Genomic DNA, 16,907 nt, shown 5'->3' with positions numbered 1-16,907 from the left:
CTGGTATATTTAGAGTTTTTTTTACCTGATTCGGTCAGTGTCCTTTTTCTTCAGCTCCTCATCCCTCTGCAGAACCTTCCTAAGCTGTTCGTATTCCTCCTTCGTCAGAAAGCTGAGGTCCAGCATTGCGTCTGTATCAGTCTTCATGAAACCGGGCCGGGAACAGAAATGGTTTCACATCCACGGCCTTGGGGTTCAGCGTCTCTGGGTGCCAACTGCCTACGAGGAACACCTGAGACCAGTCTCACATTTGTCAAAATGTTGTTAACACTCCAGCTGCAGGTGCAAGTCAGGGGTCGGTGGCTATTTCATGTACCCCACTGTACAGTGCTTCGTCTGTAGTGGGAAAGTTTCTTCAAGAAGCTACATTCCTTCGCTGTCCCCATACAGAGTCTCCGTGCTGGTGAAGCAATGTTGAGACGAAAGCTAAAGAGCCATCGGTTTTTGGTGCTTCGGAAAAGACAAACGTTGAACCACCAGCCCAGTGTCCTCTCTTCTCCAGCAGGCAGTCTGGAAGGCGTAGCTGCAAAGAAACGTTAATGAGTTTTTTTTAATAAGATAAACACAACAGATGGTGATGGTATGTGTACACTGGGGGTGGTTTCTGGTTCCGTGTTACCCATTCCAATGCAAACTGTCCTGCTTATTTCCATACCGCTGGCATACCTCCCTGTGCTATCAAGATGGTCAGGTTAGCACTGTATTTAAGTCTGCTGTATCAGGGAAGGCAAACAGCTACTAACCAGGCACATTGTTTTCTAAAAAAAAAAAAGAAATATGAGCCACAATTAAGCTAGTTAACAATTGCTAATGGGCCTAGGGGCGGATCACATACAAAATTGGAAGGTCCCTTGGCAGAACGCTCTGAGGAGTTTTTAAATACGTATTCATGGAAAATGCCACTCTAATGCTCAATGGCTTGTTTTAGCAAAGTGTTCGGACTTGCTTTGAGATATTTCATTTGATCAAGTTGCAGACATAATTAAACAATGCTGTCATGATTCCGAAGAAATTTCTATCACGAAATCAGCATAAGATACACATTAACATTTTCAGTCCTATCAAGTAAGCTCTCTTATCATCCTAAAGGTAGGGTTTTTTCTTTTTTCCTTTTGGCACTTTGAACTATAAAAGCTGCAGGTGTTAGGTAAATTATAACTCACTGGGCTAGAAAGAGTTTGCGCTTGCGGTGGAGAGAGCGCTCACCCTCCAAGGGACAGAGCCAATATCTTTTGTATTCTGTACTGTTTCCATGTACATTCCTAGGGCGAAGATTTTAAGGAAGCCTGGTGGGCGACTGGTTTGTGATTAGATGTCTCTTTTTAAAACTTTCCCTGTTGGAGAGAGCACCTATCCCGAGGCACACATGAGTATCAGCTGCTAGCTTAGACCTGAGATCTAAACAGTGGGGTAGGTGCAAAAAAATATTACCCCTCATCGCACAATGCCCTCCCCCATACTGAAACAAAATGAAACCCCGACCCTTCTGAACCCCCTGGCATCACCATTTGCCCCTCATCTCCTCCTGAACTCCTCCCAGATATCACCAGTTAAACCCTCCCATCTCCCTCCTGGACACCCCCCCCCCCCCCGACTCTTACTGAGAGCTTCTCTGGTGTCCATTATTTGGCATTATGCCCCCTACCAGTGGTATTCTGAGACTACCACTAGGGGGGGTCAGAGATGCCATTCTGAACCAGGGTGACAACAGGACAGGAGGGTCCAGGGCTCATTCATACCCCCTACTTGACACCACGAAGAACCCTGGTAAGAGCTGGGGATGGATCAAGAAGAGGTGTGGGATGTTGCAAGTGGTGATGTCTGGTAAGGGGGCAATATGATTGAACTACTAGCCCTTTTAACAGATAGGAGGCCTGCCTTGCGGCCTATCTGGGTTGTTATAGCTACGCAACTGTATTTTGTTTTGTTACATTTGTACCCCGCGCTTTCCCACTCATGGCAGGCTCAATGCGGCAGGCAATGGAGGGTTAAGTGACTTGCCCAGAGTCACAAGGAGCTGCCTGTGCCAGGAATCGAACTCAGTTCCTCAGTTCCCCTGGACCAAAGTCCACCACCCTATGGGACACAGTGCTAGGAGCGGACGGGACCATTGCCGCCTGAGAATACTGACACGGGCCCATCTACACCATGGGTAGTTCCTGATGGGTGGGGAGTAGGAGACAGAAATGCTCAAGGGGCTGCAAACTGTCTGAGGATTTGTGAGGGGGACATTGGAGATCAATGGGGGGATTCAAAGGGATATGTGAGAGCATGGGGGGTTGGGAAGGGAATCAGAAAGCATGGGGACTGTTGGAGGTGGATGAAGAATTGTTGTTGATGGGGGGGGGGGGTGGGTTAGGTGACAGCTGGAGCCTTAATGAACATCTATGTTGATATTTCACAACACAGACAGTCATGTGCTGTGAAGTGGACGACTGAGGCCTACCGTTCCTGTGGCCATACTTTGAAAGTGTTGGTTTCTAAAATGGACATTCCTGCTTCACTTTAGCTGCACACAGATGTCCATTTCAGAACAAGATCTATGTCAGCAGATCCTGTTCTAAAATAAGGGAACTTCAGGCGTCCCAACGTGGCTGTCTGATTTCCCATTTGAACGTTCCTTTTAAAATGCCCTTCAAAACAATTTAACCGGTCAGCGATGGCCACTGACCGGTTACATTGCAGATAGCTGGCTATCCCCGAATATTCAGCAAGGGATAACCAGTTATCTCCGCTGAATATTTGTAGTTAGCGCGTAACCGTGAGACAGCTATCTTGGGGGGAGGGGGAGCAGGTCAAAGTTATGCCCCAATATTCAGTGCTGACCTATCTTTAGGGCCCTTTCACTAAGCTGCGTGCATCAATTTTGAATTGCCGCCCGGCTACTGCGTAGCCCGGGCAGTAATTTCATTTATTGACGCGCGTCCGCTACGCACGCAGGAAAATATTTTGTATTTTCTGACGCGCAATGCTAACTAGGCGGTAATCGGCATTGTACATGCACCGACGATTACCACACGGTTAACGCTTGAGACCTTACCACTAATTCAATGGGTGATGGTAAACTGTCAGGCCCGAAATGGACCCAGACAATTTTCATTTTGCCGCATGTCCATTTTCGCCCCCCCCCCCCCCAAAAGGCCTTTTTTGCAGATGTGCTGAAAAATGGACCCGCATAGGTCCAATACACGCGTCTACACCAGCGCAAGCCATTTTTCGGCACACCTTAGTAAAATGACCCCTTTATGCACCAGCTGATGCCCAGTTAGTGCTGAATATCACCTTAACAGGGCATGTGCTAGCCAGCCAGTGAAAACCAGGAAATTCAATGCCACAGTGCGGAACAACATAAAACAGCACCGAGGCATTGAATTTCCAGGTTCAGCCCTGGCAGCGGGCTTTAACCGTGCTGCCAGCTGAACTTCAGCCCCATTATGTAGCCGCTTTACGTTATTCCAGTTTAACTTCTTTGTTGGCTGTTGATTTATATGTTGCTTGCTGGTATGTTGTTAATAAAAATATTATTTTAAAAATGCCCTCCTATATTACTGCCTTAGCTCACAGTGTTAGGTTTGTAAATCTAATTTATCGCCTATAGTCATACATATATATACCTCAGAAAGGAATAAGTCTTCCCCAATTGAGAAGGAGGGGTAGTCTAATGGTTAGTGTAGTGGGCTTTGATCCTAGTGACCTGGGTTCAATTCCCATCGCAGCTTCTTGCGTCTTAACCCTCTATTGCCCCAGGTACAAAAACCTAGATTGTGAGCCCTCTAGGGACAAGAGAAAGCACCTGAATATAGGGGGAGATTCTATATATAGTGCTTAAAAAACGAAATCGGCACTGACTAAGCATATTCTATAATCGGCACCTAAATTTAGGCACTGATTATAGAATAAGATCAGTTAATGTGGAACAATATAATGTGGACAATACTAATCGGGAAGGGGGGGGTGGACGGGTGGGGAGACTGGGTAAGAGGGAGAAAGGTCAGATATTTTGATGATGTGATTATTAGCATTCAGAGGGTTTGTTCATAACATATGGTAGCTGGAATTAGTTGAAGGGTGCCTCGGATGGATTATTTATTTGTTACATTTGTACCTTGCGCTTTCCCACTCATGGCAGGCTCAATGTGGCTTACATGGGGCAATGGAGGGTTAAGTGACTTGCCCAGAGTCACAAGGAGCTGCCTGTGCCTGAAGTGGGAATCAGTTCCTCAGGACCCAAAGTCCACCACCCTAACCACTAGGCCACTCCTCCACTGTTGCTACTATTGGAGATTCTACATGGAATGTTGCTATTCCACTAGCAACATTCCATGTAGAAGTCGGCCCTTGCAGATCACCAATGTGGCCGCGCAGGCTTCTGCTTCTTTGAGTCTCACGTCCTGCACGTTCTACATGGAATGTTGCTAGTGGAATAGCAACATTCCATGTAGAATCTCCAATAGTAGCAACATTCCATGTAGAATCTCCAGTAGTATCTATTTTATTTTTGTTACATTTGTACCCCGCGCTTTCCCACTCATGGCAGGCTCAACGCGGCTTACATGGGGCAATAGAGGGTTAAGTGACTTGCCCAGAGTCACAAGGACCTGTAGCAGGGGCGTAGCCAGACTTTGGCGGGAGGGGCGTCCAGAGCCCGAGGTGAAGGGGCACATTTTAGCCCCCCCCCGGCGCCACCGACCCCCCGCCATTGCCATCTTCTACCTTTTTCTGGCGGGGGTACCCTGCCAGCCAGGGTCCTCTTCTTCCTTCGTTCTGTTTCTGAGTCTGACATCCTGCACATTGTATGAAGGAAAAAGAGGACCTCGGCTGGCGGGGGTTGGGGTCCCCCGCCAGCAAAGGTAGCAGATGGCGATGGCGGGTTGGCGACAGGAGGGGGGGGGGGGGTCGAGAGGGTCATCGGCAGTGGGGTCCAGGGCCAAATCTACAGGGGCCCAGGCCCCCGTGGCCCCACGTAGCTATGCCCCTGAGCTGTAGTGGGAATTGAACCCACTGACCAGGATCAAAGCCCACAGCATTAACCACTAGGCTACTCCTCCACTCCAGAGAAAGCAACGGCTGAGTGAAGAAATCACTGAGAATCCGAAGGTTATGTCAACTGGTGCAAAAAGGGCTCCATCTCGGACATCTCTCATATACCCTCTGCAAAAGGGCATCCAGACTTGTGTCCTGGTCTGAGCAGAAAATGTGTACTGGTATTCGTGTATGCAAATGCTGTGCATAACATTTTTGCACTACTGATATTTATGCAAAGAACAGCACTCCAACTCATGAGCGGATGCGTGCGGATACAACTTATTTTTTCTCAGACCTAGTCACAGCTCTACCTTCCTTTAGCACAGAACCACATGTTCTCAACAGCCGCATTCTTCCAGCACACCACCCCGTCAGTTCTGTCTTTTGATTTTTTGGCCCATGTTCTTCATGGAGGTCAGAAAAATGTTGCGGATTTCGTGTACGCTCGCAGCCTAAATGTTGGTGCCCTGTTATAGAAGTACATTCTATATGGATAGTACTGGAGCAGTCAGTAATGATTTTTTTTTTTAATTTGTACCCCGCGCTTTCCCACTCATGGCAGGCTCAATGCGGCTTACATGGGGCAATGGAGGGTTAAGTGACTTGCCCAGAGTCACAAGGAGCTGCCTGTGCCTGAAGTGGGAATTGAACTCAGTTCCTCAGTTCCCCAGGACCAAAGTCCACCACCCTAACCACTAGGCCACTCCTCCACTGTTGCTACTATTGGAGATTCTACATGGAATGTTGCTACTATTGGAGATTCTACATGGAATGTTGCTATTTCACTAGCCACATTCCATGTAGAAGTCGGATTCCATGTAGAAGTCGGCCCTTGCAGATCACCAATGTGGCCGCGCAGGCTTCTACATGGAATGTTGCTAGTGGAATAGCAACATTCCGTGTAGAATCTCCAATAGTATCTATTTTATTTTTGTTACATTTGTACCCCGCACTTTCCCACTCATGGCAGGCTCAATGCGGCTTACATGGGGCAATGGAGGGTTAAGTGACTTGCCCAGAGTCACAAGGAGCTGCCTGTGCCTGAAGTGGGAATCGAACTCAGTTCCTCAGGACCAAAGTCCACCACCCTAACCACTAGACCACTCCTCCACTCCAGATAACCCTGCTGAAAAGTACTCGATAGACCAGGTCATGACACCAACATTTATCCGGACAACAGGTGCTGGTATCTGGATCATGGTTTTTAAATATTTGGCCAATCGTTTCTGTCATGGCACAGCCCATAGTCTGCTATTGAGACAGACATGAGAAGCAACTGCTTGCCCTGGGATTTGGAGTATGGAGTGTTGTCACGATTTGGGTTTCTGCCATGTACTTGTGTCCTGGCTTGGTCAGTGTTTGGAAAACAGGATACTGTCCAGATGGACCACTGGTCTGACCCAATATGGCTACTCTTATGTTCTTATGCACGCACTTCCTACACTGAGCTCAGTGAATGCTGCACAGTTATAAAAGCAATTGGCACAAGCACCGTCATAAAACACAAACAATATAAAACTTAATATGTAAAACCAAATGCAATTATAAAAATTAGTCTTTTATGGTGCTGAATAGAAAGAGAAACACAGTTGCACATATGACACGTGTCTGCATTTTCATAGGAGGAAACAGTTGTTAAATACTTCGGTTGATGACAAGGGCTAGCTGGAAACCAGATTTCTACTTAGCTGACATTATTTTATTAAATTATCAAAATGAATATGTCATCGTTATCTTCTATCTCTTACTACCACTAAGGAAGTCAATTTTCAGCAGGATGTGCAGGGAACAATTTGAAACTTCTAATGTAGACGTTTCAAATTATTTATATATTCAGAGGTGCTCCCCCAGATTTTATATATCGTGCCCAAATTTCTGCACCGCTTTGTGCATGAGCCTCAAATAAACTGACTAATGAGCTCAGAAACATCAATTACTGGGCGCTAACAACCCATTATTGATGTTAACTGGCAGTCTTAAAAATCTGCGTGTGCATCTTCCTGCATGCTCTTCTATAAAGCACGGCACCCAGCTTCAACTGCACCTATCTGAAAAGCGGACATGAAGAGAGTGTGTCAGGGCACACCTAAGCTGGGCTCCGGCATTTACACCTGCTTTTAAAACAGGCATAAGTAATGCACCTCAAAGTTAGGCACTGGATCCGTGCTGAACACTATTCTAGAAAGAGCGTCCTCCGTTTCTAGAACAGCGCTTAGCACTCTTTTCAGCTCCAAATTTTCAGCACCATTTATTGAATTCCCTCCTATATGTTTAGTAAACCTTCTCTGTACTGCTTCCACCTTGTCTATATCCTACCAAAGGCCCAGTGGCGTAGCCACAGGTGGGCCTGGGTGGGCCAGGGCCCACCCACTTAGGGCTCAGGCCCACCCAACAGTAGCACATATTTAGGGGTAGCTGGTAGGGATCCCAAGCTCTGCCGTAATGAAAACGCTACTCTCTAAGATACCGGCACCTGCACATGCTCAGTTTTCAGTGCATGCCTGCTGCAGACTGCCAAGGTGGAAAGACGTGTTTTCCCATCAGGTGAGATATTTTTCAGGTCGTAGTGGGGGGGGGGGGGGGGGGGGGGAGACCACTTGGTGCCCACCCACTTCTTGCTTAGGCCCACCCAAAATCTGTTGTCTGGCTATGCTCCTGCAAAGGCCTCCAGAATTGCATGCAACACTCCAGGTACAATTACCTGTTCCAGGGCCGTCGGGGGGGGGGGGGGGGGGGGGGGAGCAAGATTCCACGGCCCAGGCCTCCAAGGAGGGCCTGGTGCCATGATCAAGAGACTGCTCTGCCAGCCACAGGTCCTTCTTCCTGCCTATGAGGAAACAGGAAGCTACTTCACAGGAGGCGGGATGAGGCAGGAAGAAGGACCTGTAGCTGGCAGAGCACTCTCGTTCGTTCACTGCTGCGGGAGGCGGAGCGGTGGTGGCAGCAGAGGGGGGGGGGGGGGGGCGGCGGGGGTGGAGCAGCGGCGGCGGCAGTAAGGGAGGTGGCAGTGAGGCCCTGAAGGTTGTTTGCCTCAGGCCCAGCTTTGTCTCTCGGCAGCCCTGACCCATACAGAGGCACTATACCTATGTCTATACCTCCCTCTTTTCATACACTTTAGCATCCCTCTAGCTCTGGCCACTGCCCTGCTGCAGTTTTTCACTACCTTGAGAGCATCAAACACAATTACCCTGATGTCTATTTACTGGTAGGCACATATCAATACCTTCCCCCCTCCCCTCCACTGAAGCAGTAATTACAGCTGATCTATGCTTGGCTATGTTGAAATGCTCCTCTGCGGATATAAAGTGATATCATATAATGCTGTATCCTTAATACATAGTAGCATAGTAGATGACGGCAGAAAAAGACCTGCACGGTCCACCCAGTCTGCCCATCAAGATAAACTCACATGTGCCATTTTTTGTGTATACCTTACCTTGATTTGTACCTGTCTTTGTCAGAGCACAGACCGTATAAGTCTGCCCAGCACTATCCCCACCTCCCAACCACCAGCCCCGCCTCCCACCACCGGCTCTGGCACAGACCGTGTAAGTCTGCCCAGCACTATCCCCACCTCCCAACCACCAGCCCCGCCTCCCACCACCGGCTCTGGCACAGACCGTATAAGTCTGCCCAGCACTATCCCCGCCTCCCAACCACCAGCCCCACCTCCCACCACCGGCTCTGGCACAGATTGTATAAGTCTGCCCAGCACTATCCCCGCCTCCCAACCACCAGCCCCGCCTCCCACCACTTTTTTTTTTCTTTAAGGAAAAAAGTTATTACCTTTGTAATATTTGTTTTTTCCCTGTTCCTGGTTTCCTAGTTGATCCCTACACCCTATGGAAGCTGCTCATGGATTGTGCAGGGGTCAAGTAGGCTGCAAAAAAAGGTTACAGAGTGGGAAGTGTATTGTATGTATGAAGCCTTAAAGCCAGGGTGGTGCATTCAGTTCTTAATGGTACTCTTGAGTGACGCTGCAGGAGGGATGGTTTAATTGACTCTTTCCATGGGGAGGGGGGGACCCTTACATACTTGTCATCATGTAAAAAGGTTAATTTAATGCCCTGTACGAAAATTGTGATTGACTTATGAAAACTGCCACTCGCATGACGGTTTCTTGGAAGACTATGAGCAGGGTGGTTTGCCATTGCCTTCCCCAGTCATCTTTACCCCCTGGCTAAAGCCATGTACTCATTTACCAATTGTGAGTGGATGGATTATAGAGTTGACCAGAGGCTGAGTATCTGTTATAAATCCCAGTGTAGGATTTGAACTTAGCAAAGCAATGGAACCTCTCGCAGATGGTGTTCAGAAATGTCTTTATTAAAAAACCCCGGCACGACTCGTGTTTCGGCCTAACTGGCCTGCCTGCATCAGGGGTCTAGGAAATTGTCAATCAATACGTGTTCCTAGATTAGGACAAAATCTCCACTCGATCGTCACTTTGAAAAGGACAATACATAAGACTCTCAGACACAAATGCAGTGGGAAGTGCTGTATCTGTGGTTGAAAAGGAAGAAAAGGAACTCAGGTCATAGGTCATGGATTTGATATACTGCCTTTCTGTGATACAACCAAAGTGGGTTACATATATTATACTACTACTACTACTTAGCATTTCTATAGCGCTACAAGGGTTACGCAGCGCTGTACAAGTTAAGACATGGGGAAGGACAGTCCCTGCTCAAGAGAGCTTACAATCTAAAGGTAATAAGCTATGTAGTCAGTGTAGGTATCATGAATGGGGAAGGTGGTTAGGCGCCAAAAGCAAGGGAGAAGAGATGGGCTTTGAGTATTATACACAGGTACTTTCTCTGTCCCCAATTGTACTATGAGGCCTCATGTTACTTGCCACCCGACAGGCCTAAAATCCACTGGATTCAATTTATCACGGGGTTATGGACATAAAATGGCGAACAAAAAAAGGTTCAAATGGAACTCCGTTCACTGGGTAAATCTCTCTTATCTGCACCCTTCTCCTCCACTGCTAACTCCAGACTCCGTTCCTTTTATCTTGCTGCACCACATGCCTGGAATAGACTTCCTGAGCCGGTACGTCAAGCTCCATCTCTGTCCGTCTTCAAATCTAAGCTAAAAGCCCACCTTTTTGATGCTGCTTTCAACTCCTAACCCTTATTCACTTGTTCAGAGCCCTTATTTTATCATCCTCACTTTAATATTCCCTTATCTCTTGTTTGTCCTGTTTGTCCTAATTAGATTGTAAGCTCTGTCGAGCAGGGACTGTCTCTTCATGTTCAAGTGTACAGCGCTGCGTAAGTCTAGTAGGGCTATAGAAATGATAAGTAGAAGTCTTTGGGATTCCACACAGAATCTTGCTACTATGGGATTCCGGAATCTTGCTACTCTTTGGGATTCCACACAGAATCTTGCTACTATGGGATTCCGGAATCTTCCTATTCTTTGGGATTCTGCATGGAATCTTGCTACTCTTTGTCCTAATTAGATTGTAAGCTCTGTCGAGCAGAGACTGTCTCTTCATGTTCAAGTGTACAGCGCTGCGTACGTCTAGTAGCACTATAGAAATGATACGTAGTAGTCTTTGGGATTCCGGAATCTTGCTACTCTTTGAGATTCCACACAGAATCTTGCTACTATGGGATTCCGGAATCTTCCTATTCTTTGGGATTCTGCATGGAATCTTGCTACTCTTTGTCCTAATTAGATTGTAAGCTCTGTCAAGCAGGGCCTGTCTCTTCATGTTCAAGTGTACAGCGCTGCGTACGTCTAGTAGGGCTATAGAAATGATAAGTAGAAGTCTTTGGGATTCCACACAGAATCTTGCTACTATGGGATTCCGGAATCTTGCTACTCTTTGGGATTCCACACAGAATCTTGCTACTATGGGATTCCGGAATCTTGCTATTCTTTGGGATTCTGCATGGAATCTTGCTACTCTTTGTCCTAATTAGATTGTAAGCTCTGTCGAGCAGAGACTGTCTCTTCATGTTCAAGTGTACAGCGCTGCCTACGTCTAGTAGCACTATAGAAATGATACGTAGTAGTCTTTGGGATTCCGGAATCTTGCTACTCTTTGAGATTCCACACAGAATCTTGCTACTATGGGATTCCGGAATCTTGCTATTCTTTGGGATTCTGCATGGAATCTTGCTACTCTTTGTCCTAATTAGATTGTAAGCTCTGTCGAGCAGAGACTGTCTCTTCATGTTCAAGTGTACAGCGCTGCGTACGTCTAGTAGCACTATAGAAATGATACGTAGTAGTCTTTGGGATTCCGGAATCTTGCTACTCTTTGAGATTCCACACAGAATCTTGCTACTATGGGATTCCGGAATCTTGCTATTCTTTGGGATTCTGCATGGAATCTTGCTACTCTTTGTCCTAATTAGATTGTAAGCTCTGTCGAGCAGAGACTGTCTCTTCATGTTCAAGTGTACAGCGCTGCGTACGTCTAGTAGCACTTTAGAAATGATAAGTAGTAGTAGTAGAAATAGAAGATATCTCCCCCTCAGTATAGGAATCAGAGCATTAAAGATCACTTTGGGCTACTCTGTTTTTGCTTTCATTTGTATGAAATGTCACTTCCATTTAGGGATTTCTTAACATATCACAGCCTGGCATGAGTAAGCATTAATTACTCTATTACAGCCGCTGCTTGTCACACTTCTCACTGATGAAGAAAAATGACTGCTTCCTCCTACAGTCCATGGTACTAAGTTCCCAGAGAGATAATGGCCCTTCTGTTTTCAGAGGAGTTTCTACTGGTGGCAAAGATGAACTCTAGAGCTGTTTGCACGCACCAGACACCTTTATGGCTCTTGTGACATGGCACACCCAGAGAATGCCACTATTCAAGTGACTTGGGTACCTGTGATCATATCAAGATGTGACTTGTAAATGTGGCAGAGATAAAGGGAGGGGGTTATTTTGATGGATACGTCAACGTGATCACATGCACAAAGAAATGGTGATCTTTACTAAGTTCCATAACAGAAACTAGGGACGGGCAAACCAACTGAAATGAAATCCATAACCTATGAGAACTGGACGAGGAAGGTGTCAGATAATCAGAGTTAGAGCGACCAAGGATACCAGAAACTGGAAGATGTTCTTCAAAACAAAGATTTATTGGAGGTTTGAAGACTCGACACAACGTCGTGTTTCGGCCTGCATCAGGAGTCTGCTGTGCAAGGTGCTGCAGAAGAGTGATGTTTAAAACGCCTTGAAGATGTCACAGATGACTTGATGGTGATGAGGTGTCGAGTCTTCAAACCTCCAATAAATCTTTGTTTTGAAGAACATTTTCCTGTTTCTGGTATCCTTGGTCGCTCTCCCACTTTTTGTGTACTGTTGACTTTACCGTGGGCCGTTTGAGTTCTCCGCTTGCTGGCGGATTTCCTCTCACAGATAATCAGAGTTAACCAGGACAAGCCTGCAAAACAGTGTGGATCGATCTGAAATGCCCGGGCCCCAGTCCTGAAAATAAAGTCCCATTAAGAGGGTCATTTTATACAGCATTTTCCAGGTATGAAGCATGTCTTACAGGTAGGTCATTATATTGTTAAATGGCGTAGGTATCCACACTTAAAAAGCAGGTGCACCAAAAGACAGCATCTACTTATATGCAGGGGCGTAGCCAGACTTCGGCGGGAGGGGGGTCCAGAGCCCGAGGTGAGGGGGCACATTTTAGCCCCCCCCCCCCAGCGCCGCCGACCCCCCCCCCCCCCACTGCCACCACCACCTTTGACCCCCCCCAGCCACCTTTGACCCCCCCCCCAGCGCCATCCCTTTCAACCCCTTCTTCCCCCCACCGCCACCGTCGGGTACATTTGCTGGCAGGGGTCCCCAACCCCCACCAGCCTGAGTCCTCTTCTCCGGCGTGGCCACATTGCTGATCTGCAAGGGCAGGCTTCTGTTTCTGTGAGTCTGACGTCCTGCACATATGTGCAGGACGTCAGACTCACAGAAACAGAAGCCTGCCCTTGCAGATCAGCAACGCGGCCGCGCCGGCTTCACTGAAACAGAAGCCTGCCCTTGCAGATCAGTAACGCGGCCGCGCTGGAGAACAGGACTGGCTGGTGGGGGTTAGGGACCCCCGCCAGTGGCAGTGGGGGAGGGTTGGCGGTGGGTGGGGGAGGTTGAAGGGGTTGGCGGCGGGGGGGGGGCTGGGCCAAATCCACAGGGGCCCATGCCCCCGTGGCCCCACGCAGCTACGCCCCTGCTTATATGCAGTCTGCTGTTAGGTGTTTCCAGGGCCGCAGTTTGGATGAAGCTGAGGTAGAATTGCATTTCATTGAGGGCAATTCTATAACAGGGGGTTTATCATTAGGTGCCCACAGAGCACCTGGTGGGAGCCTTTTCTATAATGGAATGTAAGTTCCATACTTTCCATGGATTCAGCATATCTCCTCTCCCCCCCCCCAACATGATTTTCCACACTTATGTTGGGTTGCTGGCTGTGGCACCAATTAAAACGGGTTGCTTCAGGCTGGCCCCACTAGGGCCTTCCCTCTGTCACGTACCACTGTACTACCCATAGAAAGTTGCAAGGCTGGGTTGAAACAGGCTGTTTTATTTGATGCCACTGCCGGCAACCTCAAAATACTAAAATGATGATTGCTGTTGTAAAAAATCTAACAAACATGTAGAAAACGGTTCTTCAGAGGTGACCTTCCACTTAAGCAGTCGGCTTTGGAAATAATGGAAGTAGGTGTTTCACCTCAGGTCTTCATCAATCTGAAATCTTTTAAAATCTTTTATATATATACTAGTAAAAAAGCCCCGTTTCTGATGCAAATGAAACGGGGGCTAGCAAGGTTTTCTTCTGTGTGCATGTGGGAGTGTGTGTGTCCCTGCCCTCTGCCCTCTCTCCCTTCCCCTGTGCTGTCTGTCCTCTCTGTCCCCTCCCCCCTGGGAGTCGAGTCCTTCAGTGTTGTTTCCTGCTGTGCTGTGTTTGTGTTACAGAGATAGTGAGGGCTTCTGCTCTCTCTCCCCTCCCCCCTCTGAGTCCTTCACTGTTACAGAGAGAGCGATTTGATTTCGTACTTTGCTGTGTTTTCCTTCACTGTTTGTGTTACAGAGAGAGCGAGGGCGGGGCAGACACTCATGGGGAAACCGGATATCTCTCCCCCTTCACACTTCCGGCTGGAGGCTTCATTTAGAACGTTGGTGGTGCCTTTTATATATAGAGATATATTTTTTTCATTTTCTTAATCAAAATATATAAAGCAATCAATGTATATGAACAGCCGGTTTGCTTCCTTGCTCCTCAGGTAGCACAGCCCTGGGCTCCAGCAGAGAATGTCTTCAACTTGGGGAGCTTGAGCATCCCCACCAGCAAGGGTATAATGGGGGGCAGGGCGGCAGCAGCAGGGGGACAGGGTCGCTTTACTCATACTACCCCTCTCCTCAAGTCGCTTCACTGGCTCCCTATCCGTTTTCGCATCCTGTTCAAACTTCTTCTACTAACCTATAAATGTACTCACTCTGCTGCTCCCCAGTATCTCTCCACACTCGTCCTTCCCTACACCCCTTCCCGTGCACTCCGCTCCATGGATAAATCCTTCTTATCTGTTCCCTTCTCCACTACTGCCAACTCCAGACTTCGCGCCTTCTGTCTCGCTGCACCCTACGCCTGGAATAAACTTCCTGAGCCCCTACGTCTTGCCCCATCCTTGGCCACCTTTAAATCTAGACTGAAAGCCCACCTCTTTAACATTGCTTTTGACTCGTAACCACTTGTAACCACTCGCCTCCACCTACCCTCCTCTCTTCCTTCCCGTACACATTAATTGATTTGATTTGCTTACTTTATTTATTTTTTGTCTATTAGATTGTAAGCTCTTTGAGCAGCGACTGTCTTTCTTCTATATTTGTGCAGCGCTGCGTATGCCTTGTAGCGCTATAGAAATGCTAAATAGTAGTAGTAGGACAGGGACTGAGAGAGGAAATGCTTGGTTCCCCCCCCCCCCCAGTCCACCCCTAGACTCCTCCCAAAAATCAGGTTCTGATTATGCTCCTGCACAGAGCTATTAAACCTACCAATCTTCATGCCTAACTCTTGAAGAAAAGATCAAATCAAATGACAGAATGGTCACGATGACTGTATAATGCAGAATGGGAAAGGGAAAAGTGACTGGAAGAAAGGTACAACTGTAAAGCTGCTGAGCAACAGGAGATTTATTGAACTGCAATGACTAGACAGGAATTGTTCTGTTATCTGTACACGAAAAAGTTTACAGTTGGATGATTCTTAGCCAAGCTCAAGGCTCAAGTGGACAACTACTACTACTACTTAACATTTCTAGAGCGCTACAAGGGTTATGCAGCGCTGTACAAATTAACGAATAAGGACGGTCCCTGCTCAGAAGAGCTTACATTCTAAAAGACGAAATGTCAAGTTGGGGTAGATGAGATTTCATGAGAAGAGATGAAGTGATTAGGTGCCGAAGGCGACATTGAAGAGGTGGGCTTTGAGCAATAATTTGAAGATGGGTAGGGAGGGGGCCCGGCGTATGGGCTCAGGGAGTTTGTTCCAAGCATGGGGTGAGGCGAGGCAGAAAGGGCGAAGCCTAGAGTTGGCGGTGGTGGAGAAGGGTACTGAAAGGAGGGATTTGTCTTGAGAGCGGAGGTTACGGGTAGGGACGTAAGGGGAGATGAGGGTAGAGAGGTAAGGAGGGGCTGCAGATCGAGTGCATCTGTAGGTGAGTAGGAGAAGCTTGAACTGTATGCGGTACCTGATCGGAAGCCAGTGAAGTGACTTGAGGAGAGGGGTGATATGAGTATATCGGTTAAGGCGGAAGATAAGACAACTCACTATGAGAACAACAAGCAGAGTTCAGGGGCCGACAGATCTTACGCAGAACAAATTTTCACACTATGGAGAATATCAGAAAAGGTTACTGGATATAAAATCTCAGTAGCTATACATTTTGTGGGTTTTGGAAAAGCATTCAACAGCATCAACAGTAGTGGTTTATGGAGTATTATGAAATCAAAAGAAATACCTGCCAACTTCATCAGAGTAATCAAAACTTTGTATGAGAACAGTCAATCCGGTGCTAGGGGTGGAATATGGTTAAAGGAATTGATTTAAAATAGTGGAGGAGTGGCCTAGTGGTTAGGGTGGTGGACTCTGGTCCTGAGGAACTGAGTTCGATTCCCACTTCAGGCACAGGCAGCTCCTTGTGACTCTGGGCAAGTCACTTAACCCTCCATTGCCCCATGTAAGCCGCATTGAGCCTGCCATGAGTGGGAAAGCACAGGGTACAAATGTAACAAAAATAAAATAGATACTATTGGAGATTCTACATGGAATGTTGCTACTATTGGAGATTCTACATGGAATGTTGCTATTCCACTAGCAACATTCCATGTAGAAGGCTGCGCAGGCTTCTCAGACTCACAGAAGCAGAAGCCTGTGCGGCCACATTGGTGATCTGCAAGGGCCGACTTCTACATGGAATGTTGCTAGTGGAATAGCAACATTCCATGTAGAATCTCAAATAGCACCAACAGTGGAGGAGTGGCCTAGTGGTTAGGGTGGTGGACTTTGGTCCTGAGGAACTGAGTTTGATTCCCACTTCAGGCACTTGCCTTGTAACTCTGGGCAAGTCACTTAACCCTCCATTGCCCCATGTAAGCCGCATTGAGCCTGCCATGAGTGGGAAAGCGCAGGGTACAAATGTAACAAAAATAAAATAGATACTATTGGAGAGTTTACATGGAATGTTGCTACTATTGGAGATTCTACATGGAATGTTGCTATTCCACTAGCAACATTCCATGTAGAAGGCTGCGCAGGCTTCTGTTTCTGTGAGTCTGATGTCCTGCACGTATGTGCAGGACGTCAGACTCACAGAAGCAGAAGCCTGCGCGGCCACATTGTTGATCTGCAAGGG

At 47.5% G+C, this 16,907-nt stretch overlaps 1 protein-coding gene across 4 annotated transcripts in view; it reads right to left on the bottom strand.

Moving 5' to 3' along the window:
• The window catches only part of LOC115473987 (synaptotagmin-like protein 2), a 188,098-nt gene that overhangs the window by 97,456 nt on the left and 73,735 nt on the right, over positions 1 to 16,907 (bottom strand). For all 4 annotated transcript variants that reach the window (XM_030209231.1, XM_030209234.1, XM_030209233.1 and 1 more), the window contains exon 2: positions 26 to 523. In XM_030209231.1, coding sequence (XP_030065091.1) covers positions 26 to 147 — 122 coding nt within the window. In that variant the 5' untranslated portion in view covers positions 148 to 523. The remainder of the gene's footprint in view (positions 1 to 25; positions 524 to 16,907) is intronic.

This window comes from Microcaecilia unicolor, chromosome 7, assembly GCF_901765095.1.
Source record: "Microcaecilia unicolor chromosome 7, aMicUni1.1, whole genome shotgun sequence".
In the NCBI taxonomy this organism is placed as follows: Eukaryota; Metazoa; Chordata; class Amphibia; order Gymnophiona; family Siphonopidae; genus Microcaecilia; species Microcaecilia unicolor.
This window is presented reverse-complemented; position numbering and strand designations above follow the sequence as displayed.